The sequence below is a fragment of the Acanthaster planci genome, linkage group LG03 (genome assembly GCF_054643075.1).
Source record: "Acanthaster planci isolate LZ-2023a linkage group LG03, COTS_SCS, whole genome shotgun sequence".
NCBI lineage: Eukaryota > Metazoa > Echinodermata > Asteroidea > Valvatida > Acanthasteridae > Acanthaster > Acanthaster planci.
This window is the reverse complement of record NC_141779.1, coordinates 16,092,572-16,115,551: the sequence shown is the minus strand read 5'-3', so window position 1 is coordinate 16,115,551 and position 22,980 is coordinate 16,092,572. Positions and strand designations below refer to the sequence as shown.

Below are 22,980 nucleotides of genomic sequence, written 5' to 3'. Positions count from 1 at the left end.
ATTCATCCTTCAAAGCTAAGAAATGTTTGTTTCCTTTTTTCAGAAACCCCCAAGCAATATTTCACATTTCATTCTGTGGCACACCTGGCTTCTCTCAGCAGGAACATCAAACTGCGAGTTGAAAATTTTACTGCGATTTCATCACAGCAAAAAATTCACCAAATCCATATAAGGCGTCTGCCCCCAAATTAATTCCACCCGAGTTTGGCATCGAAACAGAAAGCAGCAGGACTCTCCGTGTGTACTTTGAAGCAAATTCTCCACTAAACAGCAAGCATTCAGAATATGCAGAGTACCATGAAAAGTGCACGACCTTGTACATCAGCCCGGCAATCAGGTTTTAATTGGATCTATACACTGTACCTATTACATCAAGACAAGGATCAACTGCCCCAAATTCCCCCCCTCCCCCTTTTATTCTTTGCTGGATGACGCTGCATAACAAGCAGATCACGGCAATCTCCAGTTACCCGGCTGGACAGCCCCTCTGACTTGCCTCGATCCAGCGGCATTGTCGTGCCAGTCGTGACGTGGGGGCATTAGGGCAGTTAGCTCCCTGCGGCAAATTGATCTAACTGCATTGCGCCTCGCTGGAATGGACACTTTATTTTGCCCTCTCGCCTTCAAATCGTGGGGCACAAATTGATACTTCATTGTGCAATGTTGGCTCAGGCAAACCAACCCCTCCACCCTGTCCAGAGGTTGTGTACGTACATGTGTCTACGACTGGCAGACTGCAGCATCTCTCTGAGGCACCTGACTACTGGCAATGCTGGGGGGAGAGGGAATTGCTGGCTCACATATTTCTTGCAATTTTGTATTTTAATTTGCAAATAAGAACTTGCACGTCTGACAATTACAAAGTAGGGAAAGAGTAATATCTAAGAAAATGACTCAGATACTAGGGATCAATGAGGATGTTTACACTCAATATATTTTCACGGGAGTAGAGACAAGGCTGGTACAAAAGACTTTCTGAAGTTGTACCGTGCAAGATTTTAGCCAGAGAAAACCCAAATTCTCACGTGGAAATGTAGCATCCTTCCCGATGGCCACGTTGAATAGTTCCATACATGTACATGTGTGCATGTACACTGCACATATACAGCTCTAATGTATGTCCATCACAAGTCAATGACAAGTCACCCTCTTTATTCAAATAAACCATTCAAGGCTATCGTCGCCATTGTGACTTATGTTAGATTGTGACTGACTCGACCAAAAACTTCAAGACCTTTAAATAACACGTTCGCCTCTTGCAAGCACATGTCTACAGCAAACACTACAGTCCAACTTTGCTATCAAAACAAGAATACCAGCAACAAAATACAAAAAAATAGGAGCCTACCTTTGCTTTCGTTCTCTTTGTTCCTGTCTCGTAAGACGTTCAGTTCGTAGACCTCGCCAAACTTCTCAAAGAATTCCTTGAGCTCCTCCTCCTTCATCGTTCGCGGGATCTGGCCAACGAACATTTTGATGGCGTCCGGATCGGGTGTGTCTCTGTGGGGTGCAAGAGGTACATGCGGTACCTGTGTCTCCATCATGGCGTGGTGGGCTCAACCAAGAATTCGTTGACAAGTTCTGCAGGGAGGACAAAAAGACGGAGCACAACATGAGTTGAGCATTTCAAAATAGGAATGGTTTTTGACGCTGAAAATTCTTGAGGCTCGGAAGTAGAAAATTAGGTCTGCACAACCAATTGACGAGTATTATGAAGACAGAATTGGATTCAAGTCTGACAAAAGCAGTTTTTACACTAGAATGTGAAATTTTTCTACAAAGGATGTGGAGCATCATCCTTTCATTGACTTACTGGCACTTACAAAGGATATTCCTGTTTGGAGTAAACAACAAAACGTAACGAGCTCATGTACGGCACTTCACGAGTTTACTGGACACACAAGAGAACACCTCGCAGCGTCTACTGCTCTGATATGTTAGGCCAGCACAATGCATATAGCATTGCTGACGTCAACAACCAAGCACAGATGTACGTTTGTAGCTACATGTACATCTACATGTACTGTACGTTTGTGCTTAGATCCATTGTGCACTTGCCTTTGCTGATTAAAAGCCAAATAGTGTCTCTTCCATTTAAAGCCCACACCTCATGCTACGGTACACTCACACATTTGTGCACATTCTGCTGAAAATGTCCTGTGGATGAGATGAGTGATCTATTTACATGTACAGTTCTGACACGCTGTTCATAAAGCAAAAACACACAGTGACATCAAGGCAGCGCATTCCCCGAGGAAAACATCCGATCAGTCATCAAGTGATACCCGGACGAGATAAATTGCATTGGTGAAAGAGCCTGGTAGTTAAGAGCACTTCTTTGCTGCAGTAGTTTTTCCCAGAAAATGATTCTTAGAGATAAACATGTGTCCATTTCCAGGGATTCTTCTTTCAACAGGGCTTGCCACTGCATTTGTATCACACGTGTTCAGGTACATCCCTTGGAAATAATTTAAGGCTTGTTTTTAAAAATATTACATGTTCAAGTAATTATTCTTGCTATTCTGTTCCCACATTTTTTTAAATTTTTAAGAAATAGTGCCAGTACATTAAATACTACCACTTCAATGTAATATAACTGGTGTACATATTAATAAACATGTACAATGCACTAGTAGCTGCATTTCCTTAGTACAGTACCAGTACATTATTTCAAAAGTTCCACTGGTATGCACTTTAAACCGAATATTTCTAGTCACTTGACATTTAATAATATGATGCTCTAACAAAATAAAGCCACATCGATAAATAAAAAAAAAACCAGATCTACGACTAGTATACCATTTAGTATACAACTAAACTTAATGCACGTGCACATGTAGGTACATGTACATGTACAGGTATGCAAACAGGTACCTGCATATTGATGTGCGTACATGTACAACGTGTGTATTTGCCAGCACATGAATATCAAATTCTCACTTCACATTAAATACAAATGGTTCTTTTTTAACAAAATCTGCGAAATAAATTCATTTCTGAAAGTTCGAGATTGAGAGGTGAAAACGTGATTTTAATGGCTTGGGTCCTGGTCATTTCCAAAATGCTGAGCAAACTCGCTTAACTTAAATGTGATCAATACTTAATCATAAAGATGTTAAGTAGATGTTGATTCAAAAGATGCACATGTGCACTGAAGTGTGCAATGCATGGCATTCTCCAGGTATCTTCATCTTGAAGACAATGTGTCACCACGGCAACATCTAGTTGCCTTGCCAACATGAAATATATGACCTTGACAGCTCTTTGCTCTCAATCACACCTCGCCGATCAGCTGCATCCCTTTATCCATTCCCCACAATGGCACAATGCCAGCTTTTCCTTCCGAACAGGTGGGATTACAGGCGGCACACGGTGTAAAAAAAACAAGCGCCCCCCCCAAAAAAAAGACGGCTGACTTCCAAGGCAACGATGAAAACAGCAGTTGTCTCTCCCCACAGAGAAATTAAGCTTCAAGAGGAAGTTCCAAGACCTTTCTCTTGCAGGAAATTACAGGCACTCTCAGAAATATATGCGCCCATACATGTATGCAGCAAGAATTTCCCCACTTGCAGACGCGGCCCGATCACACGCACTTGTGCGTGTCACGAGAACGTTTAATATTTAGAGGGCACTTGTCTGCCCTGACTTGCTTCACACACTTCACTGATCTCCTAATTGGTTCATACCAGAATAATTTCTGTTTACGAAGACATCCTCTTTTCTTTTCCAGTGTACAATCCAGTTTGAATTTAAGATAACAATAAACCTGTACAGAGAGCGCAAGTTGGTTCTAGGCCCCCCCCCAAAAAAAACAGCAGAGCTGTGGCGCATATGCACAGCTGAAGAATCACGGTGCAAGGGGAGAAATTAAGTTGCCCCGCGTCCCCCACCACCGAGTGTCAATCTATTATTTCCCAACACTCGAGGGCCTCCTCTGCTGCATGTGGTTTTTTTTTTTTTCCTTTCTTCTTTAAAATCCATCTGCTGAATTTTGGCCCCAATGAAATGATCGTTCCTGTGAGCAGGGGCAGATGGTGGCAATCCCCGGGCTGGATAACGGCAATTATCATCCTGATTGATGACGGCCAGGATAGAGCCGCGCTGCTAACGACAATGGGACTCACGCAACCGTCGCCTAGCAACGGCAAACACCGCATCTTTTATTTTCATCTCTCCCAAAATGCAGCGCGTGTGTGTTGTCGCGCAGGGGGGAGACTCTCTTGCTGTATTCATTAGAGGAGATGTGGAGGCAAGCGGCCCTGGTGCAATAGGTGTTCATCTGGTTCAATGTTTCATTCTGTTGGTACTACATCAACATACAGTGCACATTATTTACACACTGTACAATTTGCAAAGATAACAAAATGTTTAATTTGCGGTTTAATATACATGTAGTGTCTCATGAAAATGTGTTGTACGCACATACATGTACACGTATGAACCGGTACATACCGGTATGTAAATACATGGACGTAGATTACACGCTGTTTAATGTGCTCCCCACTAGTATGGGCCATATTAAACCGTCCCATTTCTCAAGATATTGTAAATAACAGCTTTTGTAACTTAACCACTGCGACAAACATGAAGACAAATTTATCAGTCACCACAGCTAACAAATACTCAAGTCTGACAGTACCGACAGCTGGAATTTGAACTCCAAAATACACCTAGACTGGCCAGTCTTTTCTGGGTGTTGACTTACAGTAGTGGCGATGTATGAAAGCACCCTGCACAACACTTTGCAAGAAACAGAAAGAGTTTAACACGGATCACTGGAGGACACCGTAAATGGACCATTCTCCAGTGAGGAACGCTTGTACAATGTACGTTTTGGAGACGGATCACCAAAACAACAGCAAATCAGAACTTGAAGTCCATCGCAAGATGATTCCCCCCCCCTCCACCTTATGAAAACCATTCTTCCTTGGATATTTCTTTCCAATTCCATGCGATATTGAGTGGCACGGTTTTATCTAACAGTGCGGTACTACATGTACCTGTACATGTATGTGTGCTAAGCATTCATTTAAAAAAAAAAAAAAAAAAAAATTGGAGTAAAAACAAAGGCTGTTACTGATATTGCCCGTGATGGAACGATAATATTGGATTGTACTCAGCTGGGACAATGGACGAACCAATTAAATGGCTGGATGGCCTTGTTTGCCATGCATACATGGAGACCAAACTGATGGGAGTGCAAATGAGATTGGGTGTACCCTATACACTCGCATCTATTTGACTTGGCACAATATTTACATTTCCAGTGACCAAATTAAGTTCTCCTTATTTTATTACCAGATGGACACAGGCCAGCCTACATATGTACACTGATATCAATGCTGAATCAATATGGTAGTGGTTGGGGTCAGCATAAAGTTACACACTGTATACAAATGGAGTTTTGTGGATACCTCCTTCAATACAAACTTGCTGTAAACACCAGAAGTACAGGGGCAAATATGAAGGATAGTTGTATTTTCAAGAAATGGCTGTACGGGAAACGACTAAACCATTGCAATGTTGAATATTTTGTATGAATAAGTACACACAACAAGAAGCCTCCCTTAAGATTACATGTACATGTACTTTCAGATAATAGATATTAACACTACATGTAAGGACAACCGATGGGAATTTTCTTAGAGTATGGAGGCTGGCTGCAGTTTTGAGAAAACTGCAAAAAACACCAGAATGAAAAAAATAGGCCGACAGAAGGAAAAGAGAAACCTGATGATATTGCTCAATTAAGAAAAAAACCCCCAAATGATTGGCTTCTATTGGATAGGATTATGAGCACTTATCCTTGACCATATTGGAAGGACAATTTGGCTGAGCGTATTATTCACAGCTCACTTCTGCTGCATCTGTACAATACACAAACATGTACACCAGACTACCAGTGTCTGACTTGTTATACGTACATGTATCTTTCAGGAGTTATTAACAGGCTTACGTGTTGGAAAATTCTCTACCTCAATTTGCATCAAGAGAATTACCCATTAGCACAGAACCACTGTCTGTCACGGATCAAAAAGGGCATTTTGTGACTTGTTTTGGCAAAAAAGAAAAGAAAAAAAAAAGGCCATGCAACTTGGCACAGGACCGAATTTAATTTTGGATACACCCACGCTGCCTGCTGAGCTTGTTTTGATGGCTGAATTGTTTACCAATTGTATGAGATTGGACGGACACCTACCACCATACCAGCACATGTGCAGGACACTGCTTGATTCTTTCAAGTGGAACGTGCTGCAAGCACGACACAAACAAAACTGACAATATCTTCATATGAACCAACAAGTCATCCCAAGAAACATAAATGTACATGTAGGCCATTCGCTGAAGAATTTATCTGGAAATCCTGCCAGAGTCCTGATGGCAAATCTTCCTGATCAGTAAATTCCTCAAGACTTGCCTTTCTGACCTTTCTATCTCATGTTAAACGTGAAATTTAAGGATCAATCTAAGCGGGGGCATGGATAAAATGCACATGTACCACTGCACATGAACATCTACACGAACATGTACAAGCATGCATTTTTTAACATCAGCATGTACATGTGCACACATGTACATGTACCTGCTCAGGGATACCAGCAAACAGGTGCACATTGACAAAAAAAAATCTTTTGAATTTGGTTTCAGCACTTCTGTAGTTTTCACACTGCATAATTTGCACAGTACAGTGTACAGCACTGTTTATCTCAATGAGTGCAGACGACAAAACAATCCTTGTTGGATTTTCCTTTCTGAGCTCTGGCTTTATGTAGCAGTAACCAGAGCACCATAGGGCCCCCAACTTATCGCCACCTGCTCCACACCCGGACACCTTTCCACCTGGTGGGTTTTTACCTATTCATTGGCTCCCCGCCGTCTGGGCAAAGGATCTCCGCTAGGCTGCTCCCAGACTGGTAAATAAGTGGGCTTGGCCATTGTGCGCGGCAAGGCAGCTGGAAACTCCCTAACAAACCTGTGGGCGGACTTATGACGAATTTGCCGTCTTTTGGAAATTTGCTGCCCTTGAGTATACTTTAGGAATGCAAAAAATACCATGTCAACAGTTTCAATTTATTGTAACGTTTGGGAAGTTCATTTTTTTGTTTGACAGAGCAGAGTCTATCCCAACAGGCAACAGAAGCTGCAAACATCTGCATAATAAATGACCAATACTACAAGAGAATTATTGAAGTGATCAAATAATACATGTGTATCCTCCCACCATCAGCGGAAATTAATTGAATTGCAACAAAAGAAGGTTCATTGCAGATGCGAAATCAACGTCTGAAAATAAATAACTGATTTTGCACAATCAATCCAACAACAGCCGAGTAGGTTTCGTCATTGAAAAGGAAACTGTCTCATGAAAAATTCATGAATAAGTAAATATATGCACCTTGCCGACGATTGTAGTGATTGCTGATTTAAGGCTGCTTTTCTGATTACCAGCATGAAACTGTCTTGCCAAGATTTGTTTGAAAATCCCTGAGATATTTTGACGACCTGAGGTATTCTCTAGGTAGGTAGGATGGGGAGAGAAATATCACATTTGAGAGGTTCTTCGTCACAAAAGTGCGGTCAACCTTCCACGGCTTTTTATTTCCCCCGTAAAAAAAAACCAGACAAATTGGATTGTTCGGGTATGAATAAATTACTGATCAGCCATAAGTACAGCACAGTGCTAGACATGTATGCGATGAAACTGTCAGGAAGTGGATATGATGAAGAGGAGATGCACAGAATGTGGATTATCAGTGGAGTGCATGAAGGGGGGAGGGTGCCCTTTCCTGGCCTTCCTACAAAGGGCCTCGGGTTTGAATCCCACCCAGCCTGACACGACGACCAGTCTTTCTGTTCCCGTCCAACTCTGTGGGTTTCCTGAGAATATTCATCTAGGAGCTTTCTCTCTTGTTCCTGAAAAAAAATTCCATTTCTTCACTGGTCATGACCACACAAAAGTTGTTTAGATTTTTGAAGGCAGGGTACACCATTGGTTTTTTGTTGTACATGTAGTTGCACAAGATTGGCTGATTACGGTGTATAATATTCAGCATAACTTACATACCACTGACTTGCTCATGTTTGAGTGAACCACTTTGTGAAAAATCAAGAAAAACAGATCTTGCAATTCATCTTGCATAAAATGTATGAATTACAGGACGTTCATAGTAAGCAAAGTAAGCAAACAACATCCGCGGGGTCTGGGTGGGAAGCAGTTCTCGAAAACTACCGGTACAGCACTCTGGGCAGAAATGGTTTACAGACTGATTGAGGCTTTACTTTCTTTCAAGTAAGATATTCCAGGATTAAACGGTAGTCTGATTTGGGGATTTTACCAATGGTGTACACGATCTTTAAGGGTATTGAACCCATTCAATGAGCCACTGCATGGATATATGTCGGAGCCAATGTCAGAATAAACAGGACTTGGAGGGAAAATGTCTGAAGGGCCCATAGGACAAATACATTGGCTCAATATGTACACAGAGGTTAACATGAAAAATGCATACATGTACATGTATATATGCAAGCAAGCTCAAGTCTTGAGCTTGCAGTCTATCTATATGCATAACTATGCAGTCTATCTACAAAGATATGTACATGTACCGTAGGCAAGCTCATGACTGTTTAATACAAACACTTCCAGGGCTGTACATAGAGAGAGAGAAATGCAACTTCAGACTTAGGAACCAAAATGGCCATTAAAGATGTGTGCAGTACAGCACAATCTGCCATTTTGGTTCCAACAATTGAGACACTCATGTCGAAACCCTCTCTACATGTACCAACAGCTCCAGACACTGCTACTGTTACGAAATATGTACATGTACTGGGCAGGTACCCCATACATGTACACGTACCAGAACCAGTAAACCGATAACACAAGCCGCACTGAAAAAGATCAGGTCATGACTGTGGCCCAAACTGGGGGGGGGGGCAGTTGGCCCGTGGTCCAACCAGAGAACCCAGGCTGATTGCTTGAATAATGTCCAGCGCTGAGGGAGGCCGGCCGGTGGTCAGTGCAATACCTGTAACAAGGCAGCTTTATTGATTAATTGATTCAAACAGGGCCGGTTTGAGAGGAGCACAGTCTGCAAATACATGTCGGAGCATGAATAAATAATGACAGTGCTACTGTGAATGAAACTGTTGACACGGGACAAGGACAAAATTGGTTGGCAGTCTGCAACAATGTACAGAATATGTACATGTAGTATACACTTTCCCCGGTACATATGCAGCATGTACCATTTGCGTATACGTGTAGGTACATGAACACGTAAAAACCCAATAAGCCTGTAGATTGTATCTCAAGGCTAACAATCATACATGTAAGGCTATCACTGCAACACATATTGCCCATTTTATAAATATTACAACTTGGCCAAGGTTCTACAAACACATGTGTGCTGTTTATAAATTGATTCCTACTTGAATTTTATATCTGTCCATTTTCTATCCCAGTCAAGAGGATTTTTCCCATGGAAATTTGCACACATATGTAATACCCACAAAAATCAGGAACAGCAAATTTCTTCAAAAATGTGAAACGGTTATTGCTATAGGCAGGTCAATCCTGCACTTTTTACAGTGACGCATCACTGAGGAAGAGTGTGCCCAGGTAACGACAACCCACTGGTATGATTTCCCAAAGTCCCCTTTTACAGAATGAGGGAGGGGGGGGGAGAAATCTCCCAAAATAATATCCTTGGGGCCCAATTCCGGTTTGCACAGCTCTAGAGCAGGTATTGTTCCGTCGGTATTGCCCTGTTGGGAAGCAAACCCAATAAAGATGACAGGTGGGGAGGGGGGGCTCCATGAGGAAAGATTATGTCCACTGCAACTGATGCACTCTCGGTCAACCAGGTCCCAGTTCCGCTGTTTGCATGCGCTCGCGCAATTCGCTGCCTGCTCTTTCCACTCTCAACGGCGCCTTATCACCAACCCGTCCGATCGTTATCGCAGCCATCTCCGTGCCGTAACACATGAAACCGCTCGGCAAGAGCTGGCAACAAAATTAAGTCAAGATAGCCCATGGTACACTGTGAACTGAATTGGAAAATAAAAAAAGACAACGAGACTGAGAATCAAAACAACATAATAAATTTTAAAAAAAAGAGCGATGTCTATGATACAGGAATAGCTGACAGCAAAAATGATGAATCGCAAATCTAAGGGGGGGGGGAAAGGAGCTATAAAACCAGCAGCCAATCTGATTTGACTCTCTCGATGCGCACGGTGATTTGATAGGTGCCCCAGGTTAGCCATGTTTCTCGTTGGAAAGATGATTCTTTTGGGGAAGAAGAAAACAGATTCAGTCTAGCGCCTGTAAGATGTACAATGGATGGACTGCAAATATAAATGTATGCAAAAGCTACTGATGCAAGAGGCCTTGCCTTAATAACCAGAAACGATGCAGGGTTTTTCGGCTGTGCATGATAGAGACATACAGTTGTACATAAAAAAAATAAATGGGCATGTACATACTTTTATATACATGAACTTTAATCTGCATCAATTCACCAGTACAATGCATACAGCATTAAAACTATGAAGTTGTGCTGTATCAAAGCAAGTTTGAAACTAAGGTTGATATTTTGGATATGAAGCACAGCAAGCACAGGTTTCCATTGGAAACAAATAACCAGCACGCCTTTTGCCTGTAGACACATATCAAGCCGACCGTAACCTCTAAAAGCTTGAGTGGTTTCATACAATTGCTTCACTAGGGGAGAGAAACCTTTCAACCATCTCAGATCTCATCGACCAATCTACCGTAACTGTTCAGCACCGTCACATTAACTTGATTACGGTTAACTTCCGTCTGGCCACGTTTCTTGGTTACGTGTGTTGCTGGAACAATGCTGACATGGTTATCAGCCCACTAGACTCAGGACTTATTAGGTTTGCCCCCTCAACTGTTCGCCCGGTGAACATCACACTTTTTAAAATTCAAGGGACACCGCTTGACCGATGTGATTTGAAAACAAATTTTATTTCCGACTTGACACAGACACGCTGCGGTGAAAGATTAGTGTATTCTCTTCCTCAAAGCTGTACAAACCTTGGCACTACACGAGCCAAGACGGTCAGTGCTGAATATCAACACCAAATGGACTCAAATTTACTGCACCGGTACCTGTAGTAAATGGTCTGCATTCAGGTCGGCATTTGTAGTAAAACAGCCACAATTACTAAAAAAGACAGAGCCTCCCCCCAGCCCAAAAGCAAATCTACATGCAGAAAGTATCCACAGGTGCAATTAAGTTCCTAGTAAGAAAACCATCATTCGGTAATGCAAGCTGCAAGTTTTGATCACTTTAAGTGGACACCACTATCAATTTCAAGCACACAGGGACTCTACACAAAGAAACAGAAGATGATCAACGACTGGGGAAAAAAAATCTCCTCTGCATGCCCAAAATCCTTTTACAGAGCTGAGTCAAGCTGGATTTTCCGCAATGTTGCACTTTCAGCTGTGTTTGCTTAATATTGTGATTTTAATTTCAATGCCCTGAATAGCCAGACTCAGGCTTTTTATTAATGCCTTAATTGGCCCCAGGTAATACACGACTAGTCTTCATGAATATGGCACACGAGCGACACACTGGTGCCCTGCATGGCTGTGCGCTGTGACCAAAAGCATGGAACAGATTGATAACACTGTACCCAAGCTCACTTAAAATGTTATTAGGAACTGTACAGGTAAGTTGGAGAGAAAAACTCGGTAGGCTTATCTAATTGAAAAGAAGAATAAGAAATACATGTATCAACAGAGACAGGAACATGTACATAAAATTTGAAAGCAGCGTCTATTTTGAGGGGCAACCTTTCTCCTTTTTCAAATTTGTGTCATTTGGACAAAAACACACGACATGAGCTCACTGAGTTAGGCCTACATGTACAGTATTTCACTGTAGGTTCCGTATTGGAACAGAACAGAAGTTCTTCTATTAGGAGCATACATGTATTTCTGAGCCTATTGAAAAAGACAGATATCTCTGGGTAAATGTACCAGTCACATGTGTCACTTACATGTACATGTATGTCTTATCAATAAACAGCCAATCGATGTGAGCATCTTTTGATCATCGTCATTTCTTTTTTTTGGTTTAAAAAAAGCGGGGACATCTTGCTCTCTGCGTCACTCAGCACTGGCAAGTCGGTACGGAGACAGCGCGGCCACCGGGTTGGAAAAGCTGCTTTACCTTAAGGCAATCACTGACTCTGATACAGTGTTATTTAATTTGCGAAGGGAAGCGGCGTTAAGTGCTTGACGGTGCTGTGGCAAAGTGCCGCCAGGTTTTTTTTTCCTTTGTTGAATTTCCAAACCTTTCTCAGGACTTTGGCCAAGGACATGATTTGGTTGCACTGACCTATGACTACAGGAACCCAATTTGAAAAATAGAAGCGTCATCTTACGGGTACCTACAAATAAAAATGCTCAATGTTTGATTTCTCGTTCAAGGAAATTGGAAATTTCAACACCAGTTACATGTATGATAAGTTCCTCTCAACATCTCCAGTTTAACTTCACCAAAATATCATCCACTATCTACCAGTACATGGCACACTATGAGGTTTGAGTGTTCACTCAAATATTCCCAATCTACACCACATTACTTGTCTACCAATGCTTGTCTCATTAATGTAAACAGGAAAGAACTAACACAGAAAGAACTAATACATGAATCCTACACTAACAGCAAGCGCAGCCCTGCACTGTACCCGGTACATGTACATGTGGGTACGTGTATACACACAGTTTGACAACACCGCGGTCTGCATGCATTTTATGAGCGGAATTTATGCTTTGAGGATCTGAACACGACTCCATGGCAACAAGCAAGCTGAGAGAAATAAAATCAAAGCCCAGAGGAGTAATCTTTTTATATGCAATCTCATTTCCTCCTAAGGGAACCTTCAAAATTACAGACATAAAAATCTAAACCTGATAACAAAATTTTCTCTGATCAAACTCAAACCCCCAGAAAATCACACTCAAGAGAAGCTGGAACCAGAAGACCCAAAAGATCTTAAACTCAATCAGACAACTCACAGGAAACTTTAGCAAAACATTTTTCTATGCCACAGAAGAAACAGTAAACAGTCTGCTGATGAGAGTCCACGCAACAGCCACGTTAAGAGAAAAACCGCATTCCCTCTCATGTATTACTTTGAGGAACATCACCCCAGGCAATTTACTTTTACAGTAACTTCTGCCAGCGGACAGCTGCCCGATTGTACACGAACAAGCGGCAATGTCTTGTGAGAGGCAAAACATCCTGCTATTTTTTTTCAGCAGGGAGTTTGCATTTTGTCACTACTTTAACAGCTGCAAATATCTCGGCTGGGAGGAAAAAAAAAGTCACCTTGAAGGTTTCTCGGCCTCTGTAGAGCCCCAAACACAAGGAAAGAGCACCGTGAACAAACTAGTAAGAGAGACAGAGAGGGAAAAATGTACAAACACTGAGCCAAAAGCATACGGCTTTCAATGGATCAGCTCAGGACCGGTCACAATAGAATCTGGAAGGCCCAAGCGTGTCTTGTATTCAGCTCAGCTCGGAACTTGTCTTAACTCCCCACAGGGCCCTTGAGAAGTGGAAAGTGGTCTGACCTGGGCAGTTGGTCAGGTTTCAAGTGCATGTACCTGGAACCACACACACAATTCATTATGTCAAGTGTTGAATCTGAATAAAACGTCATTCAATCAAACTCCAAGTAACGGGCACACTCAGTTTCCAACCAGCTCATTGAAAATAACCTTTTAAAAAAATTTTAAGAGTGCCCACGGGATCATGTACAAGTAAGGACTGTCTGCTGTCTGCAATACTACCGATACATATCACATTTTTTAATACCGCAATATTCATGATAAAAATATTGCGATATTCACTAATATCGTGATATTCTTTGAAGTGGGGTGTTAAGTGTGCGTCATCAAAAGGCAACGGCAATAAGCGGGGACTTTCATAAGGAATGCCAACAACTGCCTCTGACTTCCAGTCGGACTCTAGAAACTGCACCCAAACCACAAACACAAAGGGGGGGGGCAATAAAACTTCAAAGGCTTTTGGCTGGTGGGTTGACAGTTGTTTAAGTTTCACGTTACCCAGTCCAAGTGACAACGCAGACATGACACTGGATGACTTGTACCACAAAAGATGGCGTGAAATACAACAATATGGTGATTTTCCTTTATTTTCAAAGCATAACAGAAAGAATACCATGGTATAAAAATTTCCCGCACGGTATTTGCCGGTATTTACGGATCACCAGTCTGTATTTTCCGGTATTGAGAAAAAATACTGTCACTATTCGGTAATACCAAAATACTGTCCAAGCCTAGCTCAACAAAATCAAATTCTTAGCCAGTTTGAAAAATTGTATCATTTTTCATATCATTTCTTGTAAAATAATCATCCATCAGACAGTTCACTACCATTCAAAATGTCCGAAGCAAATCTGCACAAATTAGTCACATTAAGCGTTACTTGTTGCCGACAGATGTTAACAGAAGATAGAGGGAGAATTTTCTGTACATGTACTGGAAGGAAAATGGAAATTTAGGCATATTTCCCCTTTACTCTTTGCCATTCAGTTCAGTGAAACCAGCCTTTGGTAAACATTTAAACTTATCACTGTTGAAGTCCTCCCCGTTAAAAATACTTTCTGATGGAATTGAAACTTGAATCCAGTTTCTCTTACATCCATGCACGTTCAATGCATACACACAAAAGCATTCCTACATATATTGTGTCTCTTTCTACTGATCAGTAAAAATTAGTAAACTTATACTAGAAATAACATACAGCTTTCAAAACTTCAAAGTGTACTAAGGACATCGTGTACTAAGGACATCGTGTACTGGGGACATCATGAACTAGATTTGAGATAAGACCTGGTTTCTACTGATCAAGCTTCACTGATTGTATGAGTTGATATCGAGGAAAGCTGTAGGCTTTTAACTGTACATACATGTACCGTTGGTACATGCATGACAAACGGTAAAGTACAAATAACAGTACAATGGGTTATGAGTTGAGTAATGAAGCTTGTTAGAATTAAAAGGTCACAGTACAAAGCCAGCTTCACATTTGGACAGGGCTGCTGACGCACATTCTTCTCCTATCCATAAAACCCGCAAATGCAAACTACAAAATGCAGTGAAAGAAAAATGACCTTATCTGCTTATCACCGTTATTATAATTAGTGTCTGAAGCAATGAACTTTCTGAACATGCACTCTACGTGCACACAATGTACATATACGTGTACAGGTAAGTACATGTACAATGTACAGGCTGGCCCAGCATTGACAAGGTCTAGGCCATGTGACATACATGTACTGTACAGTACAGCGCTCAAAGTAGCTACAATTAGAAGACAGAGCGGCCAAATGCTGCCCAAGTGTGCCGGACAGGAAATTAAATCCAAGTGACCTTACCTGGGCAAACTGAAAAAAAAATAATGCAGCACTAGGGTAGGGATTTGCCCAGGCCTGTATTTCATGAGTCAAGGCACTTGAAAGACTGTACCGATGGTGGTGGAATTCTTTTTCTGCTTCTGGCAGAGATACCGGATAGCTGGTCAGTTGACTCAGTGTCACTCAAAGTCAGACAGATTATCCAACTCAGGCCAATTCTCAAAGTCTCAGTAATCAAAATATCAAGGAAGCGTACGGACTCCAAGTGGCTCACAACATACAACAGACACCCATCAGACTTTGATGCAAGGCACCAGACTGTTTAAAACGACTTGAGAATTTTGTGGACAATGAATGCAATGTGGTACCCCATAGGTGTTTCCTATTAAGCACGCCTACAAACATGCATAAACAAAAAAGGAAAAAAAAACAAAACAAACACCCGTATTTCGGACACATTCATCAGCAAACACTGAGCACACTGGTACAGCTCATCTATTCTACATGTCACCAACTTTCATTAGCACAGCAAATTAGAAAAAACACGAAGAAATGCAAAACAATACATACCGACTTGATACAAGCAAGGTACAGCATACAACGATATTGGACAGTATTTTTGGGTCAAACTAAATCCCAGTTCTGTTAAATAATCCCACAAAGGACGGGAACACTTTGAGCCTAAACAAAGTGTATGTACACACATGAGCTGGTGTTGAAGGTATACACGCTCTTTGTGCATGTGCTCTGGAGCTCAGGCCAGTGTGTATCCAGCCAGCACGCTGTCACTGTCAATAATGGGGAACTGCCGGCGAGCGTTTCATGTACATGTATGGTGTGCTGCGCTGGACAAGAGCCCCAGCTTAACTGTTCAGCTATGTGGTAGGTTCCATTCTCTCCAGTAGGGGTGCACCAAGCACAAAGCTGCCAAGGTGTTACTGCGATCACCCCAGGACAGTATGGTCGCTACTGGATGTCTGTGATATTGTGGTCTCCTTACCCTACCCTAAATTAATAATGGCTGCGATGTTTGGGTTTCGGCTCTATCTGCAAAATGCTGGAGTGTGAGATTTTTTTTCCCCAGAAAGGTTGTGTAGATTATAAACTGGCTTGCAAGTTACAGATAATTCTAGGCAAATGAAAGGTCAGGTTATTTCAACAAAGATACTATGGGAGTCAGGGCACTAGTTTCCCATGCATGTCCAGTTCAATGCACCCCAGGCCACACTGCTACAACTGCTTCTGCAGTGAGATTGAACACGATTCCTTATTAGGAAAACTGTTTCTATTAACTTTCCAGTGAAGGTTTTACATGGAGGTTCCAATGACAGAGTGCAAGAGCATTTCATCGGAACACTGCAGCAGTGCAACCAAACCGCACTACTTATAAAATGATCTTCCTTGGTAATAACGACTTCAAATTTTAGCTAAAGATTAGGTGCTGTAAATTAACTGGTGTCATAGGCATAAACATTTTTTTGAATGAATACGTATATACCTGCCTACTCTGCAACAACCCCTCCAGTAGTCTCAACCTATCTGACCCCACAGCCTAATCCTTCAATTGTCCCAATAAGATCCAACCATGTGCACCCATGTTACAAGTAAATGCGTCAAAAAACAAAACGGTTCCTTTATCCTTCTGCATCAGGAGATTTGTTGTAGACTATGATCGCTGTGTCCCGGTGGGAGGCTGGAGAGCGAGGTCATCTAGAGCGTGTTTCATGAGGAGGGGCCAAATAAAAGTGGGAACTTAAACGCTCAGCCCACCCAAACCCTCATTACAACACAAGTCTGGGAAAAAGTCATATGGCGTTATTGATTCACCGGCCTGATCACCCTTGTAATCCCTCCTCAATAATCCATGGCATTATTGTCTGTTACCTGCCATGCTGTGGCACAAGCGTCTTCAGCAAATTAAATTCTAAGGGGCTATTTGCAGACTGACTGGGATACATTTGGCGTCCTGTGGTGAGGGGTTTGCAGACTGATCTGTCAGTTTTTCACAGAGTAAATAGTTTTATATCGTGCAGTAAAGCACATGAAGAACTCTCGGATACATGCATGCATGTGCACGTACATTTCACATTGTAACAGTTTCACTAAACATGTTATAACATGCAATTCCGCATTAGGGACATGTTATTTTTTACATGGGGTGCTTTGCCATTCACTAATGTCTATTTGCAGACACTGGTACAGCATGCTCAGTGTCATCTAAGGGACGCTACGAAAACACATATCAAGCTTGCTCGGGTGGGACTCCATGACTTCCTGCTCATTACATGTAGAGCGGAGGCATCTCGCCATTCCAACACCAAGCTTGCCGGGGTCCATCGGCCAGTTTGAGTCACCAAAAATGGACCAAGAGTATCATGAATTCCTCCCGTAGGGGAATTTCATTCACAGAGAAACCCTAATGCAAACTGTGCTGAGACGGACCACATACGTGTACTGTAGGAATACAAAATTCCTCCATGGCCAGATTTGGTGCAGCAAGTATCCAGGTACTGATACAAGAACATGCTCATGCATGCAGTGTGCGGGGAATCACCTCATTTTTAGGTATTACAAATCAACGAGATTCATCATTTGTTGGAAATATATGTACATGTAAAACATGTACACCAATACGTACATGTAGTAAGTGTTGAAAAATTCAAATCTACATGTGACGGGGCACACATCTTTTCCTACCTCCAAGTATGTACATGTATCACATGTGTGAGGACAATGTACCGGTAGGTGTGTTGAAATTTAGACGTTATTGGGACCAAAAACATCGGGAGAGGTTTTTGTTTCTACAACTGGATTTCAACTTTCATGACTGAAGAACTGTCCCTTAACAGGAGAAGGTAGGCCCATTGGATGGAGAGTAGATACACTCTGCTACTGTCATGGACAAGACAGACTGCACTTTACTCCAAACTCTATCTTGCAAAAGCAACCCACCTCCTTTGTGAATCCAACCCACAAAATCTCCAGTGTTCAACATAATTCAGCATACTCCACATGGTACCCCACCAGTGCAGTGTAAACTCAATGTACTTGTACATGATATTAGTACATGTACTTCTACCTGTCGGAAGATTTGTTTGACCAGGCCTTTAATTTGTCTGACATTCAAGGATAAGCACACAGCAGGTTTTTTTTTTTAATCTGATTCCATTTTACTAACAGCTTTTAATGGGTTGATTTTTCAATACCACAGAACCAAGCATGGATCTCATACCACAGTCACAACACAGTGCATGGCTATTTAATTAACTGCCGATCAGCCCTACCCTTTAGCGCTAATCATATTCCAACAAGGAAATATGATGTAATGATATGCTAATGTATCATAAGTGCTGGTCAACTGAACTGTATAACCTTAAGCATGAATAGCAAAAAATGTGACAGGTTAAATGTAAAGGGACAATTCAAAACGTTATGAGGGTACAGTCCCCCCCAAAAAAAACAGTAAGACTAAACCATCTGTTCATGCAATTATAAAGAATTTAACCAATGGTTACTTTTTTTCACCGGTAAACTACCGTAAAATTTGGATACTCACATGGAATACTCTCAAAATGATATTGCATATACACACTGATACGAAACAGATGTGTCAAAACAAGTTGAAAATAACAAAAATAGACTTCAACCTAAATTATATTAACTTAAATCATTTTAGTAGGACCAAACACAAAATGTAGAAAATAAAATGCACATGTACAAGCTATCACTTCTATCATTGTATAACTTCAATACAAAATTGCACATTGATTGTCATCAACAAAACTGCGTACCTAGGACTGAAAATGTACAGTACATGTCCTGGTATGTATGGGACCTCAGAAAATGGTCTAGTATCAAGCATACATGTACAATAATAACAGGTAGCACACATTTTAAATGGTTAACACGTTTAGGCTTTCAATCCCTCGATTTACAATGAAAATATGAGGAAACCCCCCCCCACTCATGATCAATATGCGTAATCTCGCCAGCTCACTGTGGGGGAAACACTCGGCCACTAAATAGACGGGTCAAGATGAGCCCCTCGGCAGGATTGTTTTTCCTAACTCAAATGTCAGATTGTCCATCAAATAAGAAGACATAAATCCTCCGTCGAGACTTATCCCCGCTGAAACCTAATAGGGCCCCACTGCGCGCGGGGGCCCTCAGCGCAGGCAAAGTTACTCCTTCACATCCGCTGACGGACGCGGAGTGCACAATCGATAGAGCGTAGGAATGCCAAGCTTCTCTCTTCGATTTTTTTTCCGTGATTTAATTTTTTTGGTCATTTCAACGACTTTTTTTTTCTTTCTTGATTTGAATTTGAAGAATGCATGGGATTAAAAAATAAATCAATTCACTTTTCAAGAACAATTTGCCACTGACTATTTCAGTATTAGATGAACTTTTAATCTACCGTAGTGCATCCCAGTCATCTGTGCGACCAGTCATATTAGCTGTGCGGAATGTCAAATTCTTTCACCTTCCATAACACCGTCTAGGCTTACAATACGACCGCTGCACATTGTTTGTATTACCAGAACGTGCAATCGGAAATAAGGCTGTTCGTTAAATTCTGGGACCTAGACTTTTTCTTCACTTTTTAGGTAACAATTTGATCACGCAAAAATCCACTTTGTTGCAGAGCACAAAAGTCTGTCACAATTCATATTAACACAGTGTGCATTCATGACAGGTCCAAACAGTACCATTTGTCAATTTGGATGCACTCTACACAAACAAGTGTTCTTCCTACATGACAATGAACCCTAAATCCTTGCCTTGTACAGGTAGATGTAAGCTCTATTTATTTTATCACAGAAACCTTCTTGAATCTGTTGAAATTCCAACACCTATCTTAAGAACAATGCCATTTCTACCTGCAGTTGTGAAATTGACGGAATCACGTCTTCCTCAATTGGGTTTTGTTCAGGGCTAACATCTTAATGGAAGTGTGGAACATCCGACTGATCCTTTGTGGAAGTTCATGGACCTGTACAGAGCAAGGGTGTAATTGATGGACAGGTGTGTGCAATACATGCACAGGCTTGATACAGGTCTCTGAATGATGAATCCTCACTTGCATGACAGACCAGACCATGCCGCCTGGGCGTACTCTGAAGCGCTCATTTGATGTCCTTGGCCTTGTGAAGTCTGGGACTGTAGCACAGCACTTTCCAGAGTGGTATCCATTGTCAACCCATACTATTAAAAACTGCACACCTACAATATCATGTGCATCACTGAACACCACCCTGTATTAAAGGTGTGGTAACAGTACATGTACGTGTTAACAAAGGCTTTTGAAAGCTTTGTGATTGTAGGTGTCAAAGTACTAGACAGATACATATTGCTTTAGCTTCATGCATGGACGTGTACAACTTACACGTATCTTTGATAAACCGTTTCAGATACCGGTAATTTAAAATCCTCCACTGTTAAAAAAACTGATGCGACATTTTCGTGTGGGACGTGTACATGTACCTAGACCTTTCAAAGGCCAGCAAACCCCCCAAAAGAGTGAAGGAAACAGGATGCCTCCCTCAGTCCTGTGAAATCCTCCTTAACTTCCACACAAACTTTGAATTTTCCATGAAGGTTACGGTAAACTTCATTTGTAGCATACCCACATGAACCTTAGCTTTTGATTGTAAACTTAGAATTTGTAGATGTCCCTTACTTTCCAATTCAGGCTGAAGCCAGACAGAACCTCTTACAATCTGCAGTGGGCCATGCAATGTTTTTTTGAAAAATTCATCTTGTGAATAGCAACGGGCAATCTATTACATATTCGGCGCCGTCTTGTCCACACATTACATGTAAATTGCCCCATTAAGCAGAAAACTTTGCATTTTATATCTGCACATTGGTACACATGGGGTGGGGAGTTGGTCTCTGAAGACTCGCCCACACTTCGTGCGCTCTCTTTCCCTGGGTTTCTCTCGTTTGCACAGCTGCTGGGAACCAAAACTTTCTCACCGGTCAAGAGACCATAACGTTGAAGACCTTTCATAACCGTTCACTTGAAACCTCCACGACAGCGTCGCTGGTGAACTGAAGCAGTCTCTTAATTCACGAAAAATATTCATACGTGTCAGAGAAACCTCTCGAACATGACACCAGCATAACTGCATTTCCATACTGTATATCCGGGCAACATTGATCACGTCGCAGTGAGGCCTTAGGAAGTGTCTCCACTTTCACTGGAAAGACGGTGATGAGGGAAGGGGGGGCCCTCAAATTCACCAGCCCGATACAGACCAGGACGAGCAACTGCCAGTGTTTATCGAATCATGCGACTGTGCCACAGAAATACTTTTTGCAGAAGAGAATCAGACAGATACAACTACCAGCATGAAAACCGATCAGCTGACCCCTTTTCTGGCAGGCGCTTTCTTCGCGACAAATTTCAGACAGGGGAACCCTTGAAAAACTTCCCACTGAGGTACCGGTTCCAGTAAATTCATGCACGGCAGAAGATTGATGACTCGCCATACTGGTGCATGCTCGCAGTACATGTACACAATTACTTTGAATGTCATTCTTGCCGATGCTGTAAATCATTTACACCTTCAATAAAAATGTTGAGGCATCATTCCAAATGTCGTGAATGAAGTGGTCTACTTGCTGCATTCATCAACATTCGCTAAACTCTTGCTGCATTGTGCACGACTAGGAAATTGAATTTTAATGGCATACTTCACACCTGTCCTGGTAGACTTACATGTATTTTGGGGAAGGGTAGGGGAGAATCACCACATGGACAGAAAAAAGAGCAAAACCCAGACATAAAATCTGTCTGCACATTACAACTACACATTAGACGTACATGTAACTTCGGAATCATTAATGTTACCAATCCTGCGCAAAGTAATGTGGGTGCCCCCCGGCCCCAATTGTACCGTACATGGAAACAGCGTGGGTTGCAGAGCTGTACTGCACATATACAATGTACTGTACATGTACATGTATGTGACCTTGTGACCGACCATAACATGTACATATGTTACAACATGTACCTATCAAGTGCCAATTGCTTTATCTTTTAAACCTCTTGGGTTTATCTCTGCTCATATACATGTATAACGCACCAGGGTGTATGGAAAAAAAGAATTGTTCAATTTTTCTCTTTTCTAACTAGCAGCAGGGACTACACTGTATTTCTAAAGTTGACCCATTTAATTGCTAATCCCACTGTAATGTGTCTCTTCACTCAAACTGAAAATACGTGCTCAGGAAGAAGGTGTCTTGAACTGGAGTTTAAAAACAAACTGTTTTAAAAACTAGGACAACCAAACCAAACGTGTACTGTATACTGTAATCCATCCCGAGAAATACACTGTAATGCTTACATGCTAATTTGCATAGCATCCTGAAGCACAAAAGGTGCAGTAACATTGGCACACTACAATGTAGCTGACATGGAATATGTCTCCAACAGGCTTCAATTTTAAAACTGTCATTTTGCTTAATCAGTGGAGAAAAACACCAGAACTGAACTGGTCATAAGCCGTGTTCGCACTGGACTATTTTGGTCAAACTTACCAAGACGAC

At 41.7% G+C, this 22,980-nt stretch overlaps 1 protein-coding gene across 25 annotated transcripts in view; it reads right to left on the bottom strand.

The window, feature by feature from the left end:
• Positions 1-22,980, bottom strand: part of LOC110973023 (CUGBP Elav-like family member 2) — a 96,530-nt gene that overhangs the window by 65,908 nt on the left and 7,642 nt on the right. For 22 of the 25 annotated variants that reach the window (XM_087135079.1, XM_087135077.1, XM_087135082.1 and 19 more), the window contains exon 3: positions 1,349-1,581. In XM_087135079.1, coding sequence (XP_086991205.1) covers positions 1,349-1,544 — 196 coding nt within the window. In that variant the 5' untranslated portion in view covers positions 1,545-1,581. Of the gene's footprint in view, positions 1-1,348; positions 1,582-15,996; positions 16,264-22,980 lie in introns of those variants that run through there. The other 3 variants (XM_087135081.1, XM_087135080.1, XM_087135090.1) reach the window with 3 other exon arrangements.